This window comes from Myxine glutinosa, chromosome 1 (genome assembly GCF_964187855.1).
Source record: "Myxine glutinosa chromosome 1, kmMyxGlut1.1, whole genome shotgun sequence".
Taxonomy (NCBI): Eukaryota; Metazoa; Chordata; class Myxini; order Myxiniformes; family Myxinidae; genus Myxine; species Myxine glutinosa.
Window position 1 is genome coordinate 239,563,797 of NC_136261.1, and position 23,443 is coordinate 239,587,239.

The following is a 23,443-nucleotide window of genomic DNA, read 5'->3' on the forward strand; positions in this document are numbered from 1 at the left end:
TGAAAACGATGATTAAAGGCACGAAGAAAGACAGCCCTGTATATTGAACACGATTGTGGATAAGGCAAGGGTTTACGAGTCATCGAGAAATGGAGAGAGGGGTGAAATGTGTTTGGAAGCAAGTATGTGGGAAAATTTAACTTTAAAAATTTCCGTTTAAAAAGGTTTAAATGAATGGGAAGAAAGGGAAGGAAGACCGAAGAATAGAAGGACAATCGGAAGATGGGAAAAAAAATTTGATCTTTTTTTAAATATCATAATTGTATTAAACAGGAGGTATAAGGAAGGAATTAAAATGATGGTGGTGGATAATGGGACAGAAATAATTGTGAAAATACGTCCTGGGTTTGGAGATAATTATGGAGAAAGAAAAACAAACAAACAAACAAAAACAAGTATGCCCAAACCTGTCCAAGGCTGAGATGGAGGATTGAAAGAAGTAGACTGAGCATGAAAAAATACAAAGGAGTGAGCACTCAATACGATGGCCAATCGACACAACGAGGGAATATAAAATCTACAGCAACACAGATGAATCTGGAATGATTACTTAGCTTTTTTGAAGCAGATCTCTCAAAGGACAAAGAAAAGCGACCACGACCATGTTTACCTGGGACGCTGTTGGCTACAGTGAGAGCTTGTGAATTGACTAGTAGATGAGTGAATTGACTAGTCAAAATTTGGCCGGAGTAGCCAAATGGATTTGATACTGGCTTAATGATAGGAAGCAAAGGTTGGCTGTAAATGGGAAGATATCTGGCTTGGAGGATTAAGTAGTGGGGAGCTCCAGGGATCACTTATAGAACCGTTATTAGTGATAATTTCTATCACCAATTTGGATAGTGGAGATAAGATTTGGCTTTCTAGATTTGCAGATGACACATAGCTTGGAGGGAAGGTAGATCTAACAGCAGAGAGTTGAGCAGATTCAGGGAAGTCGAGATTTCTTCATAGAATGGGCAAATGATTCACAGATGCAGTTTAATATAAGGAAATGTAAGGTACTGGGGTTGTGGAAGAATAATGAAGATTTTGGGACTACATAATGCAAGGGCTGCCTCTGGAGCGTGTGACAAACAATAAGGATCTGGGGTTGGTAATTTATGTGAGGTGAGGGGTTAGCAGACAGCACAGTGCCAGGAGGCACCCAGAGGCAGCGCTTCCTTCACTCCCACCCCCCCCCCCCCCCAAGCCAATCAAACCACATCTCAAGTTGTATTCGCAGAGGGATAAATTTGACAAAGGATTCTGGTACAAGGTATTAAGTCTAGTCAGGAGTTTCCGAAGGCCTACAAGGATTTCTGGCTGTGGGAGGTGGCGACAGGGGGTTTGAAAAGGGACAAGACAGCTGTTGGAGTAAGACCAGAATAGAGCTACCAAAATATGGCAAAGTCTCCCATTTTCATAGGGTGAGCGAGAATACTGTAACAAATCTCAGATGCATCTATATTTCCACCAGGAGACCCGCCCCATGTGTTGAATAAATAATATTGACCAAAATCAAGCAATGCGAGGACTTTCACATTACAAACACACACAACACAAACAAAGAACACAAACATTCCACATATAATGTGATTTAATTAGTATTCTCTCTGAAGTACATTGAACAAAATATCGTGGGGCATACACACACAGAATAGCCTCAAGCAGTTTTTAATCTGCCAAAACCTGCAAAAGACTCATGATGAATCATGGCTTATATGCTGCTCTTTTGGCCAAATAAAGGCACAGACGGAACAGCACACAGTAATGCGGGAATTGTGCATGGAAATCATAATTGTGATGAAGGGCTTGCACAGCTTCTGCAGCACACCCCTCCTCCCCACCCCACCACAACCCAGCCTCTAACCAATATAAATAAAAAGTGTGAAAGCTTGCAAATGCAAACGCAAGGAGGATAATAGAAAAACATGAGCACGTATAGCTCCAGCAGGTTTGAGCCAACTTATTGGAGCCGACACTGCCATTTAATTTACGTAAAGCCAAGTACGGCTAATATGCTTGAGATAACTTGGATGCTGTGCAGAAAATTGAGGCGATGCAGAACAGAATTTCATTTCACCAGGAGTGCCGAATCCTGATTGCCAAACTGCCTCCATAACAATTGGAGTCAAAGCAAGTCCATGGAGAGAGAAAACAATTTTCTGCTTTGTTTTTTAATATAAAATCCGAGGCACATTAAAGAGCTGGAGGACAGAGGGAGAGAGGTGAAGAACATTAACAATGACGCAGAAGAAAATAACTAGACAAGTCAGGAGACGACGATGGTTCACGAGCAAGCGGTATTCAATGACAAAGGTCAAAACCGACATTGAAAATATATAAATAGGAATGTCATCTGTTATGAGACTAGTTAGCTACATAATACCGAAAATTCGGTTCGATTCCGACAACTTTGAAAGTTTGACCTTTGTGACCTTGAAATGTCAAAACGAAGGTTACTGACCTTGAAATGAGATAGAAAATAATGTATAATCAGTCATGAGGTTAGTTAGCTACACAATACCGAAAATTTGGTTTGATTCCGACAACTTTGAAACTTTGACCTTTGTGACCTTCAAAAGTCAAAGGTCGAGGATTCTGAAATTTGTTGAAAAACTTGTATTTCATTATGTATGTGATAATATAAGATCATGTACGACATTTCACCCTATCAGGAAGCGAACAATGTAATAAAACCATCAAAAATCGCCTTTTCTAAATTTCGTGACCTTGTGACCTTGACCTTGGGGCGAAAATGAAAACTCGAGCTCTGTGGGGCTAGACACATGACATTGGCTAACCAAATACCGAAAACCCTGTCAGATTCCAACAACTCCCTCAGAGAAGATGTAGCTTGAACTCGATTACCCCCTAAAAAGACATCTTTTTCGGGCGTGGCTTCGCCCACAAAGGGCGCAAAACGCCCACTCTACGCAGGACACAACTAGATCATGATATCAACCTCTCACCCAAGTTTCATCAAGATCGGATGATATCATCGGGTAGTTATGCTGCGGACAGACAGACACACAGACAGACGCACACACATGACGAATATAGTGGTCACTTGATAACTCGTGAACCAACAAGGGGTGGACAGATATTGGCCAAAAGGTAAATTGGGACAAAACTGATAGGAGAATCAGACAAATAAAAAAAACGAGTGTTTAACAAATAAAACAGATTTTATGATAATTGAATGTTGGAATTTCAATAACCTACGAATTGTAACATTGATTGCTCAGTTAAATGTAGATACAGTATTTGCATTGGCAGTAGACTTGCAAAATTGTATTAACATTGCATAACATGACAAGTTTAGCAATGCATGTCTAAATGCGCATTATATGTAACACAAGAGTTCATTCATTATTACATCAGAAACAAACTTGTGCATTTTTATTTTATTTTGTTCTTCATTGCAATGGATGCTTCCTTGCAAATTGAAAAAGGCACAAAAATCGATTGTATTATACAGTATTTGAATTGACCTCAAAAGATGCAGTTAATGAAATGAAAACATAAAAGTACCAGGGGATACCCATCACCTTATACTGAGTAAAATGAGAAGTGTGACAATTTCACAAGAGGTGCCTATATCTGTTTGGAAGAGATAGGGCATTTCCGTGTGTGATCAGTGACCCGGAATTGAAATTTCATTGTGAAACACACGGAGATCTCACCCTCGTAAAAATTTAATGAACATATTTGTTTCTGTTGGAATCAAATTAATAGCCTTCACATCTGCTAAAAAAAAAACATGTTCGACCTCTCTCTCTATTATTTTTCGGATCAACCAGACAAAATAAATCACAATAACCAATCTACAAACACCCTAAGTACAAATTCCGACAACATCCCGAAAATCAATTGAAAACAAAAAAGGTGCAGAATGCAATGCAATGTTGTAAGTAGATGTAATTTCATACCAACCTTTTTGAGCATTCGGCACAGCTTCTCAATCTTGTGTATTTGCTGTTGCTAGCATGAACACACACATAAACACACATTAAGCTCCTCATTTGAGCCTGGAAGGAAATCCTGCAGCACAATGCATGAACACCGTTGCTTCCAAAAATATAGCAATATCAAAATTCAACACATTTTGTGACATTTATTATATACAGGATACTCACTCTCGTTGAGGAAGACCAAGAGAAAAGCCTATTTGGTTGTCAGGTTAAAGATCGTCTTGAAGCTACATCAATACTCATTCAATTTCTCCCAGATAATATGTGTGTGTGTATATACAGGCAGTCCCCGGGTTACGAACGAGTTCCGTTTTTAAGTCTGTCTGTTAGTCAAATTTGTACGTAAGTCGGAACAGTTACGTACGGTTCACATCTAGTGTCAATTAGTCAAATGTTTGTCTTAGTATATAGTATATATTTTACCTAAAACATCTATAGGTATAAAAAAAATGAAAAAACATTTCTTAAACTGATTAGATAGAAAAGAAAAGATAATGAATAAAGGTTAACACTTACTCTCGTTCCAATTGATGTCTGGCAAACCTTGAAACGATCATACCTTGATATATATCTCCGAGATGATGGGCCTGGTGTTGGAGAGGATGGACCTGGTGCTGGTCAATTTTCTTAAAGTAAACATCAAAGGTGGCTTGAACAGAGCTTTTCTCATATTTATCTTGTCTACCGCTCCCCTTATTATATACTTTGTGTGTCTGTTTGATTTTTTTCCTGTGTGATAAATGTTAGCTCCTTCACGAGCCTCGATTCTGTATACAAAAAAAAAAAAAAAAAAATTAAAATTGAAAAAAATAATAATAATAATTTAAAACTCTATTTTTTAAATAATACGCTTTACGGAGGTCGGTACGTAAGTACGGGCATTCGTAAGTCGGGCGTTCGTAACCCGGGGATTGCCTGTATACTGTATATAAATATATGTATATATGTATATATATATATATATATATATATATATATATATATACGTATATATATATATATATATATATATATATATATATATATATATATATATATATATATATATACATACATGCACACATTGAATGTGGCAATTACAAGCAATATATTGAGTGATTTGAAAATGGCATGCTGTCTGCTTTCCATCAATGTATCACTGAACCTGATATATATTGTAATTTTTACACAACAAAACGATCAAATAGTCCACTTTTTATTAAAACACCCTGCATTTATACACATATACTCACGTAGGTTGGATCAAATAAATTTGGATTATTCATGACACTATTCAAATATGCAAATATGTATATCCACATGTACACATATGTATTTGGATAGCACAGTAAATGCAGTGTTTGTTTCACACAACCTGAACAAAGGATGATAGATTAAATGCAAGCAAACGACACTTGTGCAAGGAAATTGTGCAATCACATCATTTACAGTGCATCAGAAAGTATTCAGACCCCTTCACTTTTTTCACATTTTGTTATGTTTCAGCATTCTGCTGAAATCGTTTAATTCATTTTTTCCCTTATCAATCTACACTCAATACCCCATAATGACAAAGAGAAAACAGGATTTTAGAAAGTTTTGCAAATTTATTAAAAAGAAAAAACTGAAATATCACATTGACATAAGTATTCACACCCTTTGCTACGACACTTGAAATTTAGTTCAAGTGACTTCCATTTCTCTTGATCATCTTTGAGATGTTTCGACACCTTGATTGGAGTCCATCTGTGGTAAATTCAATTGATTGGACATGATTTGGAAAGGCACACACCTGTCTATATAAGGTCTCACAGCTGACAATGCATATCAGAGCAAACACCAAGCCATGAGGTCGAAGGAACTGCCTGCAGAGCTCAGAGACAGCATTGTGTCGAGGCACAGATCTGGAGAAGCCTACAAAAAAATTTCTGCTGCATTGAAGGTTCCCAAGATCACAGTGGCCTCCATAATTCTTAAATGGAAGAAGTTTGGAACAACCAGGACTCTTCCTAGAGCTGGCCACCGGCCAAACTGAGCAATCGGGGGAGAATGGTAATAGAGGTAATAGCGGGGACCAAGAACCCGATGGTCACTGGCTGAGCTCCAGAGATCCTGTGTGGACATTGGAGAAACTTCCAGAAGGACAACCATTACTGCAACACACCACCGATCTGGGCTTTATGGCAGAGTGGCCAGACGGAAGCCTCTCCTCAGCGAAAGACACATGAAAGCCCGCTTGGAGTTTGCAAAAAAGCACCTAAAGGACTCTCAGACTTGGAGAAACAAGATTCTGTGGTCTGATGAAACCAAGATTGAACTGTTTGGCCTCAATTCTAAGCGTCATGTCTGGAGGAATCCAGGCACCGCTCATCACCTGCCCAATACCATCCCAACGGTGAAGCATGGTGGTGGCAGCATCATGCTGTGGGTGTGTTTTTCAGCATCAGGGACTGGGGGAATGGTCAGGGTTGAGGGAACAATGAACGGAGCAAAGCACAGAGATATCCTTTATGAAAACCTGAAACAGAGCGCTCAGGACCTCAGACTGGGCCGAAGCTTCACCTTCCAACAGGACAATGACCCTTAGCACACAGCCAAGACAACGCAGGAGTGGCTTAGGGACAACTCTGTGAAGGTCCTTGAGTGGCCCAGCCAGAGCCCTGACTTGAACCCAATCGAACATCTGGAGAGACCTGAAAATGGCTGTCCACCGACGGTCCCCATCCAACCTGACAGAGCTTGAGAGAATCTGCAGAGAAGAATGGCAGAAAATCTCCAAATCCAGGTGTGCAAAGCTTGTCGCGTCATACCCAAGAAGACTCGAGGCTGTAATCGCTGCCAAAGGTGCTTGAACTGAGTTGAGGGTCTGAATACTTATGTCAATGTGATATTTCAGTTTTTTTATTTTTAATAAATTTGCAAAACTTTCTACAATCCTGTTTTCTCTTTGTCATTATGGGGTATTGAGTGTAGATTGATGAGGGAAAAATAGAATTTAAACGATTTCAGCACAAGGCTGCAACATAACAAAATGTGAAAAAAGTGAAGGGGTCTGAATACTTTCTGAATGCACTGTATATGTAGCTTGAGGAACACAGTCTTAAGTATCCTGTAAACACTGCCACAGGTGAGCAATGGATTTTAGAGCCTTTTAAACTGCATTGTGTAAACTAACCAATGCCATTAATAAGGATTGCAAACATTTATAATGGATTAATTATGAAAACTACATGGTTTTGCTTTTAATGTGTGAAAAATATTGTTACGTTTATGGGGGTAGCTCATGAAATACCTTAGGCCAGGTAGGAGTGTATAGATTACCATGCTCCCAATGTCATGTAAGAACACCTTGATGTAAATAAGTCAGCTCCGCGTGTTCGGCGTAAGTGTGTATTTGTCTCCATGCGAGGGGTGGAGCTATGCTAATTAGTTAGGGTATAAGGAATAATTCCTTGTATGTAAATTGTCTCTGTGGTTTTCCTTTGTTCCTTATGACACATGCAACACCAGCCATGCATTGACCAATTTTAGACCACCTTTAGAGGCCATTATTCCCCGCAGAGCAGGGGTTGGCCTTTTTCGGGCACCGTGGTCCCCTTTTTGAAGCAATGTTTTATGGCCGGATGCTCTTCCTGCCGCCAACCCTGTTAGTTGCCTCTTGCGACACACAGGGAATTACCAGTGAACTGGTACTCAATTTGCCGACCTCAGAAGGATGACAGGCTGAGTCAACCCCCCTGGTGTTAATTCAGCAATCGACCGGGATTCAAACCCAGGATCCAAGAATCCCAAGCTGGCACCCTAACCGCTAAGCCAACACCATGCATTCTGCACCTAAATTTCCCAAAGACCCATAAAGACCCTAAGTACCCAAAATACTGAAAATAGGCCATCACCCTTAAAGACCCAAAATACCACCACAGACCCAAAATATCCAAAAAACCCTTAAAGACCCTGAAAACCAAAAACAAATCCCAAAGACCGAAAATATTGAAAAGACCCAGAAGACCAAAAAGACTCCAAAGGACCCAAATTACCCACAGGACACAAAAGACTGCGAGGACCAAAAAGATCCTGAGCACCCAAAAGACCCAAAAGACCCCAAGGACCCCGAAGATTCCAAAAAAGAGTAATTATGTCTCCTACATTGGAATTGTAGACAGTGGCTTGAAAACTGAGCCTCAAGCTCGGTGTACAGAAGCTTTTTTTTTAATATGAGTAACAATAAATACAAGGCGCAGGGAGGTGAAATTCGCTGTAATTGATGTACAATGCGTGCAGAGTAAACCGAGTGTTCATTTGCTTCTGCAGGATGTCTAATAAACAAAGAAGATATTGAAGGAGCTGGGGCTCCCACGTCGATCGGAAGAATGGACGTGACAAAAAGCTGGAATTCATCCGAGTTGCTTTAATCAAACCAAACACTCAGGCACTCTGAAAAGCCCGTTTATCGGGCAGCAATATATATACATATTATCCCGGAGCGTTTGCCCAGGAAAGGCGAGAGGGGGCGTGGCCCAGCGTCCTGGCTGCGGCCTGGCAAGTTGAGGGCGAGCCTGCCCGGGCGTCCTGGACGAGCCCGGCATGGTGATCGCTCCGCGTCCTTGATAGGTGCAAGGCGATTGTGAAAACCCAGCGGTAGCCGCTACACACGTCCCCCCAGAATCGACTTGCACCGGCAGGGTCAATTTGAGGGGGGTCCTGATGACCCGGCCGAAGCGACCCCTGGCGGGTCGTGGGAGGGGGTCCGGTGTGGTGGTGGGCGGTCGAGTGGGGGGCACCGTGGACGGGGGGCGGCCTCGCCGCGGCGGAAGGGCCACCCGTGGTGGGTGGTCGACGTCCACGTGCGCCGGCTTGAGGCGGTCCACCGCAATCCGGTCCAACCTACCGCCGATGTCGATGACGAACGACTTGTCGTCCCGTCGCAGCACCCGAAAGGGCCCGTCGTATGGCGGCCGGAGTGGCCCCCGATGTGCGTCGTGACGCACAAAAACATACTCCGCTGTGCGAAGTGCTGGGGGGACGTAGGACTGGGGGTCACCGTGGTGGGATGTTGGCACGGGGGCAAACCGTCGGGCGGCCTCCTGGAGGTCCGAGCGCTGGTGAGCTGCGGACCAGGGACTGGTAGCGTCGGGCACGAATTCGCCCGGGACGCGTAGCGCCTGGCCATAGACAAGCTCGGCGGCGTATGCCTGGAGGTCCTCCTTGGGGGCCGTGCGGAGGCCCAAAAGGACCCACGGCAGCCGGTCGGCCCAACCGCCGTCTTGAAGGCCGGCCATGAGCGCGGCCTTCATGGAGCGGTGGAATCGCTCGCACAACCCGTTTGCTTGGGGGTGGTAGGCCGTAGTACGGTGGAGCTTGACCCCCAGGTTGCGGGCGACCGCGCCCCACAGCTCGGAGGTGAACTGTGGTCCGCGGTCTGACGAGATGTCCGCCGGTGCGCCGAAGCGGGCGACCCAGGTGGCGATGAAAGCCTGCGCCACGTCGGCGGTGGTGGTGGAGACGAGGGGAACGGCCTCCGGCCACCTGGTGGTCCTGCCCACCATGGTGAGCAGGTGTGTGAACCCCCGTGAGGGGGGAGGGGGCCCACCAGATCCACGTTGACGTGGTCGAAACGTCGTTCGGGCACGGTGAAAGGTGCCAGCGGGGCCTGGGTGTGTCGGTGGACCTTGGGCCGTTGGCAGGCCGTGCAGGTGCTGGTCCAATCGCGGACGTCCCGACGAAGGCCGTGCCAGACGAATCGCGCCGACACCAGCTTCTGGGAAGCTTCCCGGCCCGGGTGGGAAAGGCCGTGGAGGGAGGCGAAGATGCGGCGTTGCCAGGTGACGGGCACGATGGGGTGAGGCTGGCCTTGGGAGACGTCGCAGAGCAGGACAGTGTCCGCGAAGGGGATGTCGGCCAGGCGGAGGCCCGTGTCCGCCGCCCGGAGGGCTTGCACCGGGATGTTGGCACGAGTTGCTTTAATCAAACCAAACACTCAGGCACTCTGAAAAGTGTGGCCCTGGCGTAGACCTGGCGTAGACCTGGCCCTGGGGGGCCCTGGCGTAGACCGGCGGGCCCGTGGTTGGTATGTGGTGCTCGATCCCATGCCGTACTGCGACGGCCGAAAACGTCGGCCGCGTGAGGGCCGGGAACTCCGTGAGCAGGCGAGCAAACTCGTTCGCCGCCGGGACGGCGCATGCCAGCTCGGTCGGCGCGGAGCTGCTCAATGTGCATACCAGGGAGCTGAAGGTTTCGGCGTTGATTAAACGACGCCGTTGGACGTCCACCAGCAGTCGGTGGTTTGGCCCACCGCCATAAGCGCAAAGTCCACGCCCAGGTGGACCGCGTTCGCGCTGGCCCGGGAAAGACAGTCGGCCACGGCATTGTTTTTGCCGGCGACGTGCCGGATGTCCGTGGTAAACTCCGACACGGCGGAGAGGTGGCGCTGTTGGCGGGCCGACCACGGCTCCGTGACCTTGGCCATGGCGTAAACCAACGGCTTGTGGTCGACGAACGCCGTGAAAGGTCGGCCCTCCAGGAGGTGGCGGAAATGGCGGACGGCCAGGTGTAGACCGAGGAGCTCCCGGTCAAACGTGCTGTATTTGAGCTCGTTCGGCCGGAGCTGCCAGCTGAAAAAAGCGAGTGGCTGCCAAACCCCGTTCACCCATTGCTCATGTACGGCGCCCACCGCATAGTCGGAGGCATCCGTGGTGAGGGCGATGGGAGCGTTGAGCACCGGGTGAGCGAGCATTGTTGCGTCGGCGAGGGCCCGCTTTGAGCTTTGGAAGGCCGCATCCATTGCTGCGGACCAGGCGATGTCGTGCTTGGTCGGCTTGCCCCGGAGGGCTTCGTAGAGGGGCCGCATGAGTTGAGCAGCGCGGGGCACGAAGCGGTGATAAAAATTCACCATTCCCAGGAATTCCTGCAGGGCCTTTATGGTGCGGGGACGCGGGAACGTGGTGATGGCCTCGACCTTGGTTGGCAGCGGCACGGCCCCGTTCTTGGTGATGTGGTGGCCCAAAAAATCAACGGCCGTCGTGCCGAAGTGGCATTTGGCCGGGTTGACGATGAGGCCGTGCTCGCTGAGGCGCCCGAACAGTGATCGGAGGTGGAGGAGGTGCTCGGCCCGGGACGTGCTGGCGACGAGGATGTCGTCCAGGTAAACGAAAAGGAACGGCAGGTCACGCAGCACGTCGTCCATCAAGCGCTGGAACGCCTGAGCCGCGTTCTTGAGACCAAACGGCATCCGCAAGAATTCGAATAAGCCGAACGGCGTGATGACTGCCGTTTTAGGGACGTCGGCCGCCCTGACAGGTACCTGGTGATATCCCCGTATGAGATCAATTTTCGAAAAAATGACCCGTCCCGCCAGACGGGCGGAGAAGTCTTGGATATGCGAGATCGGGTACCTGTCGGGGGTGGTAGCGTCATTGAGACGGCGGTAGTCGCCACACGGGTGCCATCCACCCCCCGGCTTTGGCACGATGTGCAGTGGCGAGGCCCACGCGCTATCGGAGCGCCGCACGATGCCGAGGTGCTCCAACGCGTCGAATTCGGCCTTCGCCACGGCGAGCTTGGCTGGGTCGAGGCGGCGGGCCCTGGCGTAGACCGGCGGGCCCGTGGTTGGTATGTGGTGCTCGATCCCATGCCGTACTGCGACGGCCGAAAACGTCGGCCGCGTGAGGGCCGGGAACTCCGTGAGCAGGCGAGCAAACTCGTTCGCCGCCGGGACGGCGCATGCCAGCTCGGTCGGCGCGGAGCTGCTCAATGTGCATACCAGGGAGCTGAAGGTTTCGGCGTTGATTAAACGACGCCGTTGGACGTCCACCAGCAGTCCGTGTGCGCAGAGGAAGTCGGCGCCTAGCAGAGCCATGGGCACGTTTGCGGTTACAAACGTCCAAGCAAAGCGTTGGCCGCCGAAGCAGAGGGTGACGTTGCGTGGGCCAAAGGTGCGGATGGTCGATCCGTTGGCCGCAACCAAGGAGGGGCCGCAAACCGCGGATTGCCTGTCCTGGTCAGAGGCGGGTATGACGCTCAGTTGGGCGCCGGTGTCGCACAGGAAGCGCCGTCCGGACGCTTTATCCGTGATGAACAGTAAGTTGCCCGTGTGGCCGGCGCTCATGGCTGGTAATGAACGCCGGCCCGGCCGTTTCCCGGCCTGCCGAAGGTGCACGGGGGTCGGCATGTCCGGGCCTTCTGTCCGAACCTGGCATGATAGTAACACCACGCTTGGTCAGGTGGAGGCCCCGGTCGTCGTGCTGGAGGTGGTCGGCTCGGTGTAGCGGCCACCAATTGCGTCGGCAGTTCGGTCGTCGACCGTGCCGGGTGCTCGGGCGCCATGGGTGTTGCGTCGGATGGCGGTGGGCCCCATGTCGCCGCTGCGATGCGCTGTCCTGCGGCGGAGATCTTGTCGGCTTCTCTGGCAAGGGCCCGGGGATCTGTGATCGTCGTGCTTGCCAGGGCGAGGCGTACCGGGTTAGGCAGCTGACGGAGGAACAGCTCCCGGAACAGGAATGCCGGAGAGTGCTCGCCGAGCAGTGAAAGCATGTAGTCCATTCGCTCGGAAGGGCGCGTGTCGCCGAGCTCGGGCAGGTCGAGCAGGCGCCGTGCGCGTTCCGCCGATGGGAGGGCGAAAGCGTCGAGGAGAAGCTTCTTAATCGCGCCGTATTTGTCAGCGGCTGGCGGGCTCTCGAGGAGGCTCAGGGCGCGGGCCGGGTGGCCGAACCGAGCGCTGCTACCACATGGTGGAAGCGGGTGTCGTCGGCCGTGATGCCTCGCAGGGCGAACAGGGAATCCGCCTGTGCGAACCAAACCGCCGCGTGAGCCTCCCAGAAGGTAGGCAGTTTAAGGGCGACTGCCGTGTCCATGTCGGTAGGTCACCAATGAAGGAGCTGGGGCTCCCACGTCGATCGGAAGAATGGACGCGACAAAAAGCTGGAATTCATCCGAGTTGCTTTAATCAAACCAAACACTCAGGCACTCTGAAAAGCCCGTTTATCGGGCAGCAATATATATACATATTATCCCGGAGCGTTTGCCCAGGAAAGGCGAGAGGGGGCGTGGCCCAGCGTCCTGGCTGCGGCCTGGCAAGTTGAGGGCGAGCCTGCCCGGGCATGCCCGGGCGTCCCGACCGAGGCCTGGCAAGTTGAGCGCGGGCCTGCCCGGGCGTCCTGGACGAGCCCGGCATGGTGATCGCTCCGCGTCCTTGATAGGTGCAAGGCGATTGTGAAAACCCAGCGGTAGCCGCTACAATATAAGCACACCTGACACTAGGCACAGGCTTCAGACTTTGGCATGCTCATGAGTGTGTAATATCATGAACTGTTCCAACCCGTCAATTTTGATGGGCTGTATACTAGTATGTATATATATATATATATATATATATATATATATATATATATATATATATATATATATATATATATATATATATATATATATATATATATATATATATATATATATATATATGTATATATATATATATATATATATATATATATATATTGTATATATATATATATATTGTATATATATATATATACATATATATTGTATATATATATATATACATATATATATATATATATATATATATATATATACATATATATATATATATATATATATATATATACATATATATATATATATATATATATATATATATATATATATATATATATATATATATGTATACATGCACACATTGAATGTGTCAATTACAAGCAATATAATGAGTGATTTGAAAATGGCATGCTGTATGCTTTCCATCAATGTATCACTGAACCTGATATATTTTGTAATTTTTCTTCAACAAAACGATTAAAAAGTCCACTTTTTTTAAACACCCTGCATTTATACACATATACTCGTGTGGTTGGATCAAATAAATTTGGATTATTTTTGACACTATTCAAATGTGCAAATATGTATATACACATGTACACGTAGGTATTTGGATAGCAGAATAAATGTAGTGTTTGTTTCACACAACCTGAACAAAGGATGATAGATTAAATGCAAGCAAACTACACTTCTGCAAGGAAATTGTGCATTCACATCATTTATATTTAGCTTGAGGAACACAGTCTTAAGTGTCTTGCAAATACTGCCACAGGTGAGCAATGGATTTTAGAGCCTTTTAATCTGCATTGTGTGGACTAACCAATGCCATTAATAAGGATTGCAAACATTTATAATGGATTAATTATGAAAACTACACGTTTTTGCTTTTAATGTGTGAAAAATATTGTTAGGTTTATGGGGGTAGCTCATGAAATACCTTAGGCCAGGTAGGAGTGTATAGATTACCATGCTCCCAATGTCATGTAAGAACACCTTGATGTAAATAAGTCAGCTCCGTGTGTTCGGCGTAAGTGTATATTTGTCTCCATGCGAGGGGTGGAGCTATGCCAATTAGTTAAGGTATAAGGAATAATTCCCTGTATGTAAATTGCCTCTGTGGTTTTCCTTTGTTCCTTATGACACATGCAACACCAGCCATGCATTCTGCACCTAACTTAAATAATATAACCGCTGACTGGATTCAGACATTCTAACACTACCACTGCTGCCACCAGCCGAGTCATCGCATGGGCCAGCAAGGGGGGCCGTGAGGCCCTGCCCCGAAATGTGATGATTGGTCATGGCTGTGGAGCAATACGATAGGACTCTTTGATTGGAGTGCGCATGGACGTCATCATAGAATGTTCGAGCACCAGGGATAAAAAGGGAGAGGGCCATCATTTTCCCTCTTGGTTTGTGGCTGGTATAAGGAGCGGTCGCAAGTTTACTCAATCCCGGGTTCGTGACAGGCAGTAGCAGCTTATTATTTGTTCTCTCTTGTCCTGGTCGCATTTTCGCTCTCCCTGTTCCGGGCTGCGGGAAGGGCGAACGCTTCCTTCTCTTGTCTCTCCTTGGTGCAGGCTTCGTGACGGCTGCCCTTGATGCCATGTACGCCTGACAGGAATATCGGAGCTCGGTGCAGCCGAGCAGGAAGGACGAGGGAGAGCCTGGCTTGTTCACCTTGCGTCGGTGGCTGGCGGAGAATGGACTTGGCGCCAATACGTGTTTTCCTGCGCAGGGACACGAGACCTGTGACGACCCCGGACGCCAGGCGGAGTTTCAGGCAAAGGCACCACACACATTTTTACTTTCCTTTATTTATCCCTGTGTCTGTTTCATGAGTCCGTGTGCAGATGTCTCAATTAGGAATTTAGTTTTACATTCATTTCTTTGTTGCCTGCATTTCTTTTATTAAACCCTTTATTTGTTGAATTTCAATTCCTTGTCTTGTCTGTTTATTTGTTGTGGGAATCAGATAATCCCGTGGCGCATCTGTCCATCCAGGTAAGCTCGCTGCCCTCCAATACACCCTCACACGTATAAATAACACCGCTATATTTTGGGTGAATGCCTCTGAGTTAAATCTCAGTTGGCCATCCATCACCAGGGGTGTTAATCCCGGTGAACACGACAATATCAATGCTATTCAAAAACAATGGAATACTGTATATAATAAATCAAAAGATATGTACAGAGAGGCAACAAAGTCCCTATACATAATAGTGTGTCCTCTCTTACTTATTTGTTATATTTGTTTTGCAGGTACGGCTTCAGCATGGCGGACACCAGTGAGTATACGATAGAAGAGAGACTGATTACTTGTGTTTGGGTTCATGACCGCGCACGAGAAGGAGCAAGTTTTGAAGCCATAAGGACAAGATTTTCGCAAAGGTTCGATTAGCCAGCTCCTACGAGCGACACGATGTGGGTATGGGAGAAGAAAGCTTTTTCAACAGGGAGTGTCCTTGATTTGACTTGATTTAGAGCAAGGCTCTTCTGCAGCGATTTCCCACCATTAAATCAAGACGAAGCGTATTTTTTTCAGATGAGTGTGCTATTTACCTCAGCAATCAATCCAGGAATGTTTATTTTTGGTGCAAAGAAAATCCTCATTTTTATGAGGAAATTGAACAGCAGCATCCTCATGTCATGATGTGGGCAGCAATTTCAGAATATCACTTCATAGTGCCATATTTTTTCGATACAAGTGTCAATCACACTGCTTATTTGAACATGCTTCAGACATGATTTGTTCCACAACTGTGGGAGAGAGGTCTCCAGGCAACAGCTATCCTGCAACAAGATGGTGCACCAGCACATTATGCTCTCGCAGTTAAAGAATATCTCGATGACAAATTCAGTGGACGATGGATTGGACGTGGATCTGAGATAGGGTGGCCTCCTCGAAGTACGGACTTAACAACATGTGACAATTCGCTTTGGGGCATTGTGAAAGCGGAAATTTATCATCTCCACCTAACAACAGTTGAAGACCTCAAAACAGCTTTCAGGGGCTGTTTTTATGACCTCCAACCCTCAAGCTGGAAGAAGATGTCCAGAAGAACATGGAGAAAAATTCAAATTTGTGCGGAGAATGGAGGGGAACATACAACAACACACAGCAACATGCATTTTAAGGCCATTTTCCCTGCTAGAGCGGGGGTTAGCCTTGCGGTCCCCATAACAATCTTCTCCATTTTGCCCTATTTTCTGCATCTCTCCTTGTTAACCCCCTTGCCCGCATTTCTTCTTCCACCATCTTCAGCCAAGTCTTTCTCGGTCTTCCCCGTCCTCTACTTCCTTCTACATTCATTTCCATCACTCTTCTCAACCAGTCACTTTCATCCTTCCTCAACACATGACCAAACCATCTCAACCTATTCCTCTTCACAGCATCAATCACAGGCTCTATTCCCATCATCTTTCGCAATTCATCATTTGTCTTCCTCTCTCTCAACGATACTCCGCACATCCACCTAACCATTCGCGTTTCCACCCTTTCCAGCCTTCGTTGCTGCTCTACATTCATGACCTATGTCTCGCTCCCATAAATCATAACACTTCTCACACATGCAGCATACACCTTTCCCTTCAGCTTCAACTCAATCCCGGGTAATCAACGACACTTGACAACGACACAACGAAACTTAATCAACGACACTTGCCTCATCAGCACGCCACTCAGTTCCCGAAACTTCATCCATGCACATCTCACTCAAGCAACCATTGCCGTGTCTGATCCACCTTCTCCATTCAGCATGTCTCCGAGGTAGCAAAATGATTTCACACCTTCCAGCTTCATGCCCTCTCCAAGATCCAACTCAACATTTCCTCCATCTGCAGCTCCCTCTGTGCACACCTTACATTTGAATGTAGCAGCCACACTGGTTAATGACAATCTCAGACCACTACATTTTTGATGAGTCCACTCAGCGCACATTGTACATTGAATGGAGTTCACTCCGACACCCTTCCTGCACACTGCACATGGCCACGTCCCAGTTCTTTCCACCTCACCACATGCTTTAACACTTGCCATCACCTTCGTCTTTCCTATATTCACCTTCAGACCTTTTGTCTCCATACATTCCTTCCACTTGTTCATCTTTTCCTTCAGTCCATCCATACTTTCTGCAATCAACACCAGATCATCTGCATACAACAACTCCCACGGCAAACCCTCCTTTACGTTCTGAGCCAGCACCTCCATCACAGCTACAAATAGTAGTGGACTTAGTACCGACCCCTGATGCACTCCCACCTTCACCTCAAACTCACCACTGTTCCCGTCCTTCGTCCTTACAGCTGTGCGCGCTCTTTTGTACATTGCCATCACCACTCTGATCAACCATTCCTCCACTTCTAACTTCCTCAGTGCCCATGTCAATACTTCGCGTGGAACCCTATCGAATGCTTTCTCCAGATCAAAAAACCCAAGAAACAACTTCTTCCTCTTCTCCATGTACTTCTCCTGCAACTGCCTCACAATAAAGAGCGCGTCTGTCGTTCCTCTTCCTGGCATAAATCCAAACTGCATTTCATCGATCTTCACCTTCTTCCTTATCCTTCTCTCCAACACCCTTTCCAATACCTTCATTCCATGCTCCAATAACTTTATCACTCGGTATGAGCCACACTCCAGAGGGTCACCTTTCCCCTTGTATAGAGGGATGAGGGTACTCAGTTCCCAATCCACTGGAATGCGGCCTTCTTTCACCAACAGATTACAGATCTCTGTCATTCTCTTCAAACAACCAACTTCCTGCTGCCTTCAATATATCTCCCACAACTCCCGTCGGCCCTCCCGCTTTTCTACTCTTCATTGCTTTTATCGCTTCCTCAACTTCCTTCTCAGTTTTCTTCTCTGCCGATCCTAAAACTGGGTTACTCTCTATGTTGCCATCGCATTCATTCTCTGTATTCAACAGCATTTCCATATGTCTTTTCCATCTTCCTTTAATTCCATCTGGGTCCACAACGATTTGTCCCACTTCATCCTTCAAGCAACTCACCCCCATCACATCACACCTCTCTTTCGCTATCTGCTTTGCAATCCTGAATACCGCTCTCTGACCCTCTTCCGAATCCAAGCATTCTCCGAACATTTTCCTACATGCCTCCTGCGCCTTTGCTACCTCTTTCTTTGCAGCCTTCTTGGCTGCCTTATAACTTTCATGCTCTGCTTTTTCTGCTCCCGTACCCTTCGCCTTCTGCCACTCCTTGAACTTCTTCCTCTTCTCGTCAATCCTCTTTCCAACTTCATCATCCCACCACCATGTTTCCGAGTGCCTCGGTGGTCCGTTTGTCCATCCACATACCTCACCAACGGCTCCCAACAGACTATCTTTCATTGACATCCAACCACGTTCAAGCTCAACCACATCATCCTCTACCCTACTCAGCCTCTCTTTTAATGCCTCCCTTACTGTCACCTCTTTCAACCTCCACACCTTCATTCTCGGTTGGTACTTCACCCGCCGAGCTCTCCTCGCACCTTTCACCCTTATGTCGCAGACAATCAAGTGGTGCTGTGAAACAGCCTCCTCCCCCGGGATCACCTTTGTGTCCCGGAGGTGCCCCCTATCTCGCCTACGCACCATCAGGTAGTCAACGGTTGTCGTCGACCCACCTGACGTGTATATAACAAGCTTATTATCCCCTTTCTGGAACTGAGTGTTACAAATCAACAATTCAGCTCCATCAGCAAACTCCAAAATCCTTTCACCTTCTCCATTTCTCACACCATATCCGTAAGCCCCCATGAACTCCCTCAAAACCATCCATACTCCTTCCCACATGTCCATTTAGGTCGTCTCCTACCACAACAACTTCCTCATCTTTCACGTTTTCCCTCAGCTTCTCTATCGCACACCAGAACTTGTCTTTCTCTTCATCAACAACAAACAACAACATGCATTTTAAGGCCATTTTTCCTGCTAGAGCAGGGGTTAGCCTTGCGGTCCCCATGACAATCTTCTCCATTTTGCCCTATTTTCTGCATCTCTCCTTGTTAACCCCCTTGCCCGCATTTCTTCTTCCACCATCTTTAGCCAAGTCTTTCTCGGTCTTCCCCGTCCTCTACTTCCTTCTACATCAATTTCCATCACTCTTCTCAACCAGTCACTTTCATCCTTCCTCAACACATGACCAAACCATCTCAGCCTGTTCCTCTTCACAGCATCAATCACAGGCAATATTACCATCATCTTTCGCAATTCATCATTTGTCTTCCTCTCTCTCAACGATACTCCGCACATCCATCGAACCATTCGCATTTCCACCCTTTCCAGCCTTCGTTGCTGCTCTACGTTCATTACCCATGTCTCGCTCCCATAAATCATAACACTTCTCACACATGCAGCATAGACCTTTCCCTTCAGCTTCAGCGACACTCTCCTCCTCATCAGCACGCCACTCAGTTCCCGAAACTTCTTCCATGCACATCTCACTCGAGCAACCGTTGCCGAGTCTGATCCACCTTCTCCATTCAGCATGTCTCCGAGGTAGCAAAATGTTTTCACACCTTCCAGCTTCACGCCGTCTCCAAGATCCAACTCAACATTTCCTCCATCTGCAGCTCCCTCTGTGCACACCTTACATTTGAATGTAGCTGCCACACTGGTAAATGACCCTCTCAGACCACTACATTTTTGATGAACCCACTCAGCGCACATTGTACATTGAATGGAGTTCACTCCGACACCCTTCCTGCACACAGCACACGGCCACTTCCCAGTTCTTTCCACCTCACCACATGCTTTACCACTTGCCATCACCTTCGTCTTTCCGATATTCACCTTCAGACCTTTTGTCTCCATACATTCCTTCCACTTGTTCATCTTTTCCTTCAGTCCATCCATACTTTCCGCAATCAACACCAGATCATCTGCATACAACAACTCCCACGGTAAACCCTCCTTTACGTTCTGAGCCAGCACCTCCATCACAGCTACAAATAGTAGTGGACTTAGTACCGACCCCTGATGCACTCCCACCTTCACCTCAAACTCACCACTGTTCCCGTCCTTCGTCCTTACAGCTGTGCGCGCTCTTTTGTACATTGCCATCACTACTCTGATCAACCATTCCTCCACTCCTAACTTCCTCAATGCCCATGTCAATACTTTGCGTGGAACCCTATCGAATGCTTTCTCCAGATCAACAAACCCCAAAAACAACTTCTTCCTCTTCTCCATGTACTTCTCCTGCAACTGCCTCACAATGAAAAGCGCATCTGTCGTTCCTCTTCCTGGCATAAATCCAAACTGCATTTCGTCGATCTTCACTTTCTTCCTTATCCTCCTCTCCAACACCCTTTCCAATACCTTCATTCCATGCTCCAATAACTTTATCGCTCGGTACGAGCCACACTCCAGAGGGTCACCTTTCCCCTTGTATAGAGGGACGAGGGTACTCAGTTCCCAATCCACTGGAATGCGGCCTTCTTTCACCACCAGATTGCAGATCTCTGTCATTCTCTTCACACCCCAACTTCCTGCTGCCTTCAACATATCTCCCACAACTCCCGTCGGCCGTCCCGCTTTTCCACTCTTCATTGCTGTTATCGCTTCCTCAACTTCCTTCTCTGTTATCTTCTCTGCCGGTCCTAAAACTGGGTTACTCTCTATGTTGCCATCCCATTCATTCTCTGTATTCAACAGCATTTCCATATATCTTTTCCATCTTCCTTTAATTCCATCTGGGTCGACAACGATTTGTCCCACTTCATCCTTCAAGCAACTCACCCCCATCACGTCACACCTCTCTTTCGCTATGTGCTTTGCAATCCTGAATACTGCTTTCTGACCCTCTTCTGAATCCAAGCGTTCTCCGAACATTTTCCTACATGCCTCCTGCGCCTTTGCTACCTCTTTCTTTGCAGCCTTCCTGGCTGCCTTATAACTTTCATGCTCTGCTGTTTCTGCTCCCGTACCCTTCGCCTTCTGCCACTCCTTGAACTTCTTCCTCTTCTCGTCAATCCTCTTTCCAACTTCATCATCCCACCACCATGTTTCCGAGTGCCTCGGTGGTCCTTTTGTCCATCCACATACCTCACCAACGGCTCCCAACAGACTAGCTTTCATTGACATCCAACCACTTTCAAGCTCAACCACATCATCCTCTACCCTACTCAGCCTCTCTTTTAATGCCTCCCTTACTGTCACCTCTTTCAACCTCCACACCTTCATTCTTGGTTGGTACTTCACCCGCCGAGCTCTCCTCGCACCTTTCATTTTTATGTCGCAGACAACCAAGTGGTGCTGTGAAACAGCCTCCTCCCCCGGGATCACCTTTGTGTCCCGGAGGTGCCCCCTATCTCGCCTCCGCACCATCAGGTAGTCAACGGTTGTCGTCGACCCACCTGACGTGTATGTAAGAAGCTTATTATCCTCTTTCTGGAACTGAGTATTACAAATCAACAAATCAGCTCCATCAGCAAACTCCAAAATCCTTTCACCTTCTCCATTTCTCACACCATATCCGTAACCCCCATGAACTCCCTCAAAACCATCCATACTCCTTCCCACATGTCCATTCAGGTCTCCTCCCACCACAACAACCTCTTCATCTTTCACGTTTTCCATCAGCTTCTCTATCGCACACCAGAACTTGTCCTTCTCTTCATTGCTTCGACCAACCTGCGGAGCATATCCCGAGATGACGTTCACCAAGAGCTTTCCAATCATCATTTTCACCATCATCAACCTATCACTCACTCTAGTCACACTCACCACACTGTCTACAAACTCCTCAGAAAACAGGACACCAACACCATTCACGCCCTCCGGGCACCCTTGCCACACAAACTTGTATTTCTGTCCCTGCCTACCCTTCACCATTCTCACACCACTTCCCTTCCATCTCATCTCATGCACACAACATATGTCCACTCTTCTTCTGACCAATACTTCCACCACTTCTCCTGATCTCCCTGTCATTGTCCCTACATTCCATGTCCCAAACCTCAGAAACCGATCTCCACTTCGGGCTGCACCCTGCCAATATGTAGTTGTAATTGTCATGGTTCTCTTTTTGAGGCAATGTGTTTTATGGCCGGATGCCCTTCCTGACGCCAACCCTCTTAGTCGTCTCTTACGACACGCAGGGATACAGTGTACCTATTCTGACCAGGGTACACACTGGGAAACGTTTAAAACATGGAAATTCTGGGGGGCGGGGGGGGGGGGGCGTCGTCAGCATCACGGCTGCAGTTTAAACATATTAGAACAATATCCAAACAGAACCATGAAAACCATGAAAAACAATCTGGGAAAAGTCTCCAAGCGAGAACGTGGATTTGAGAAGGAAGGAGCAGAGGCGGGAGAGAAACGAGATACAGGGGGCGGGGCACAAGCCGAGACGAGGAGGAGAGCGAACAAACGTGTCCGGGAGGGGAGAAAGAATCAATATAGAATTCTTTGTCTAGGGAGGTGAGGTGAGGGGGAGAAAATAAAATAAAAGAAACAAGCAATGCAGCGGAGGAAACCGACCGAAATAACCCAAACTTTCTCTTCATCGCTCCGACCAATCTGCGGAGCATATCCCGAGATGACGATATGCTCCGCAGAGCCTCTCTTTTAATGCCTCCCTTACTGTCACCTCTTTCAACCTCCACACCTTCATTCTCGGTTGGTACTTCACCCGCCGAGCTCTCCTCGCACCTTTCACCCTTATGTCGCAGACAATCAAGTGGTGCTGTGAAACAGCCTCCTCCCCCGGGATCACCTGTGTCCCGGAGGTGCCCCCTATCTCGCCTACGCACCATCAGGTAGTCAAGGGTTGTCGTCGACCCACCTGACGTGTATGTAACAAGCTTATTATCCCCTTTCTGGAACTGAGTGTTACAAATCAACAAATCAGCTCCATCAGCAAACTCCAAAATCCTTTCACCTTCTCCATTTCTCACACCATATCCGTAACCCCCCATGAACTCCCTCAAAACCGTCCATACTCCTTCCCACATGTCCATTTAGGTCGTCTCCTACCACAACAACTTCCTCATCTTTCACGTTTTCCATCAGCTTCTCTATCGCACACCAGAACTTGTCTTTCTCTTCATCGCTCCGACCAATCTGCGGAGCATATCCCGAGATGACGCTCACCAATGAGCTTTCCAATCATCATTTTCACCATCATCAACCTATCACTCACTCTAGTCACACTCATCACACTGT

The 23,443-nt window shown here is 47.3% G+C and overlaps 1 protein-coding gene across 1 annotated transcript in view; it reads right to left on the reverse strand.

Annotated features, from left to right (window-relative positions):
- LOC144893991 (protein cornichon homolog 2-like) overlaps nt 1-23,443 on the reverse strand; it is a 245,187-nt gene that overhangs the window by 194,954 nt on the left and 26,790 nt on the right. Inside the window, exon 3 of the mRNA XM_078785371.1 lies at nt 3,919-3,966. Coding sequence (XP_078641497.1) covers nt 3,919-3,966 — 48 coding nt within the window. The remainder of the gene's footprint in view (nt 1-3,918; nt 3,967-23,443) is intronic.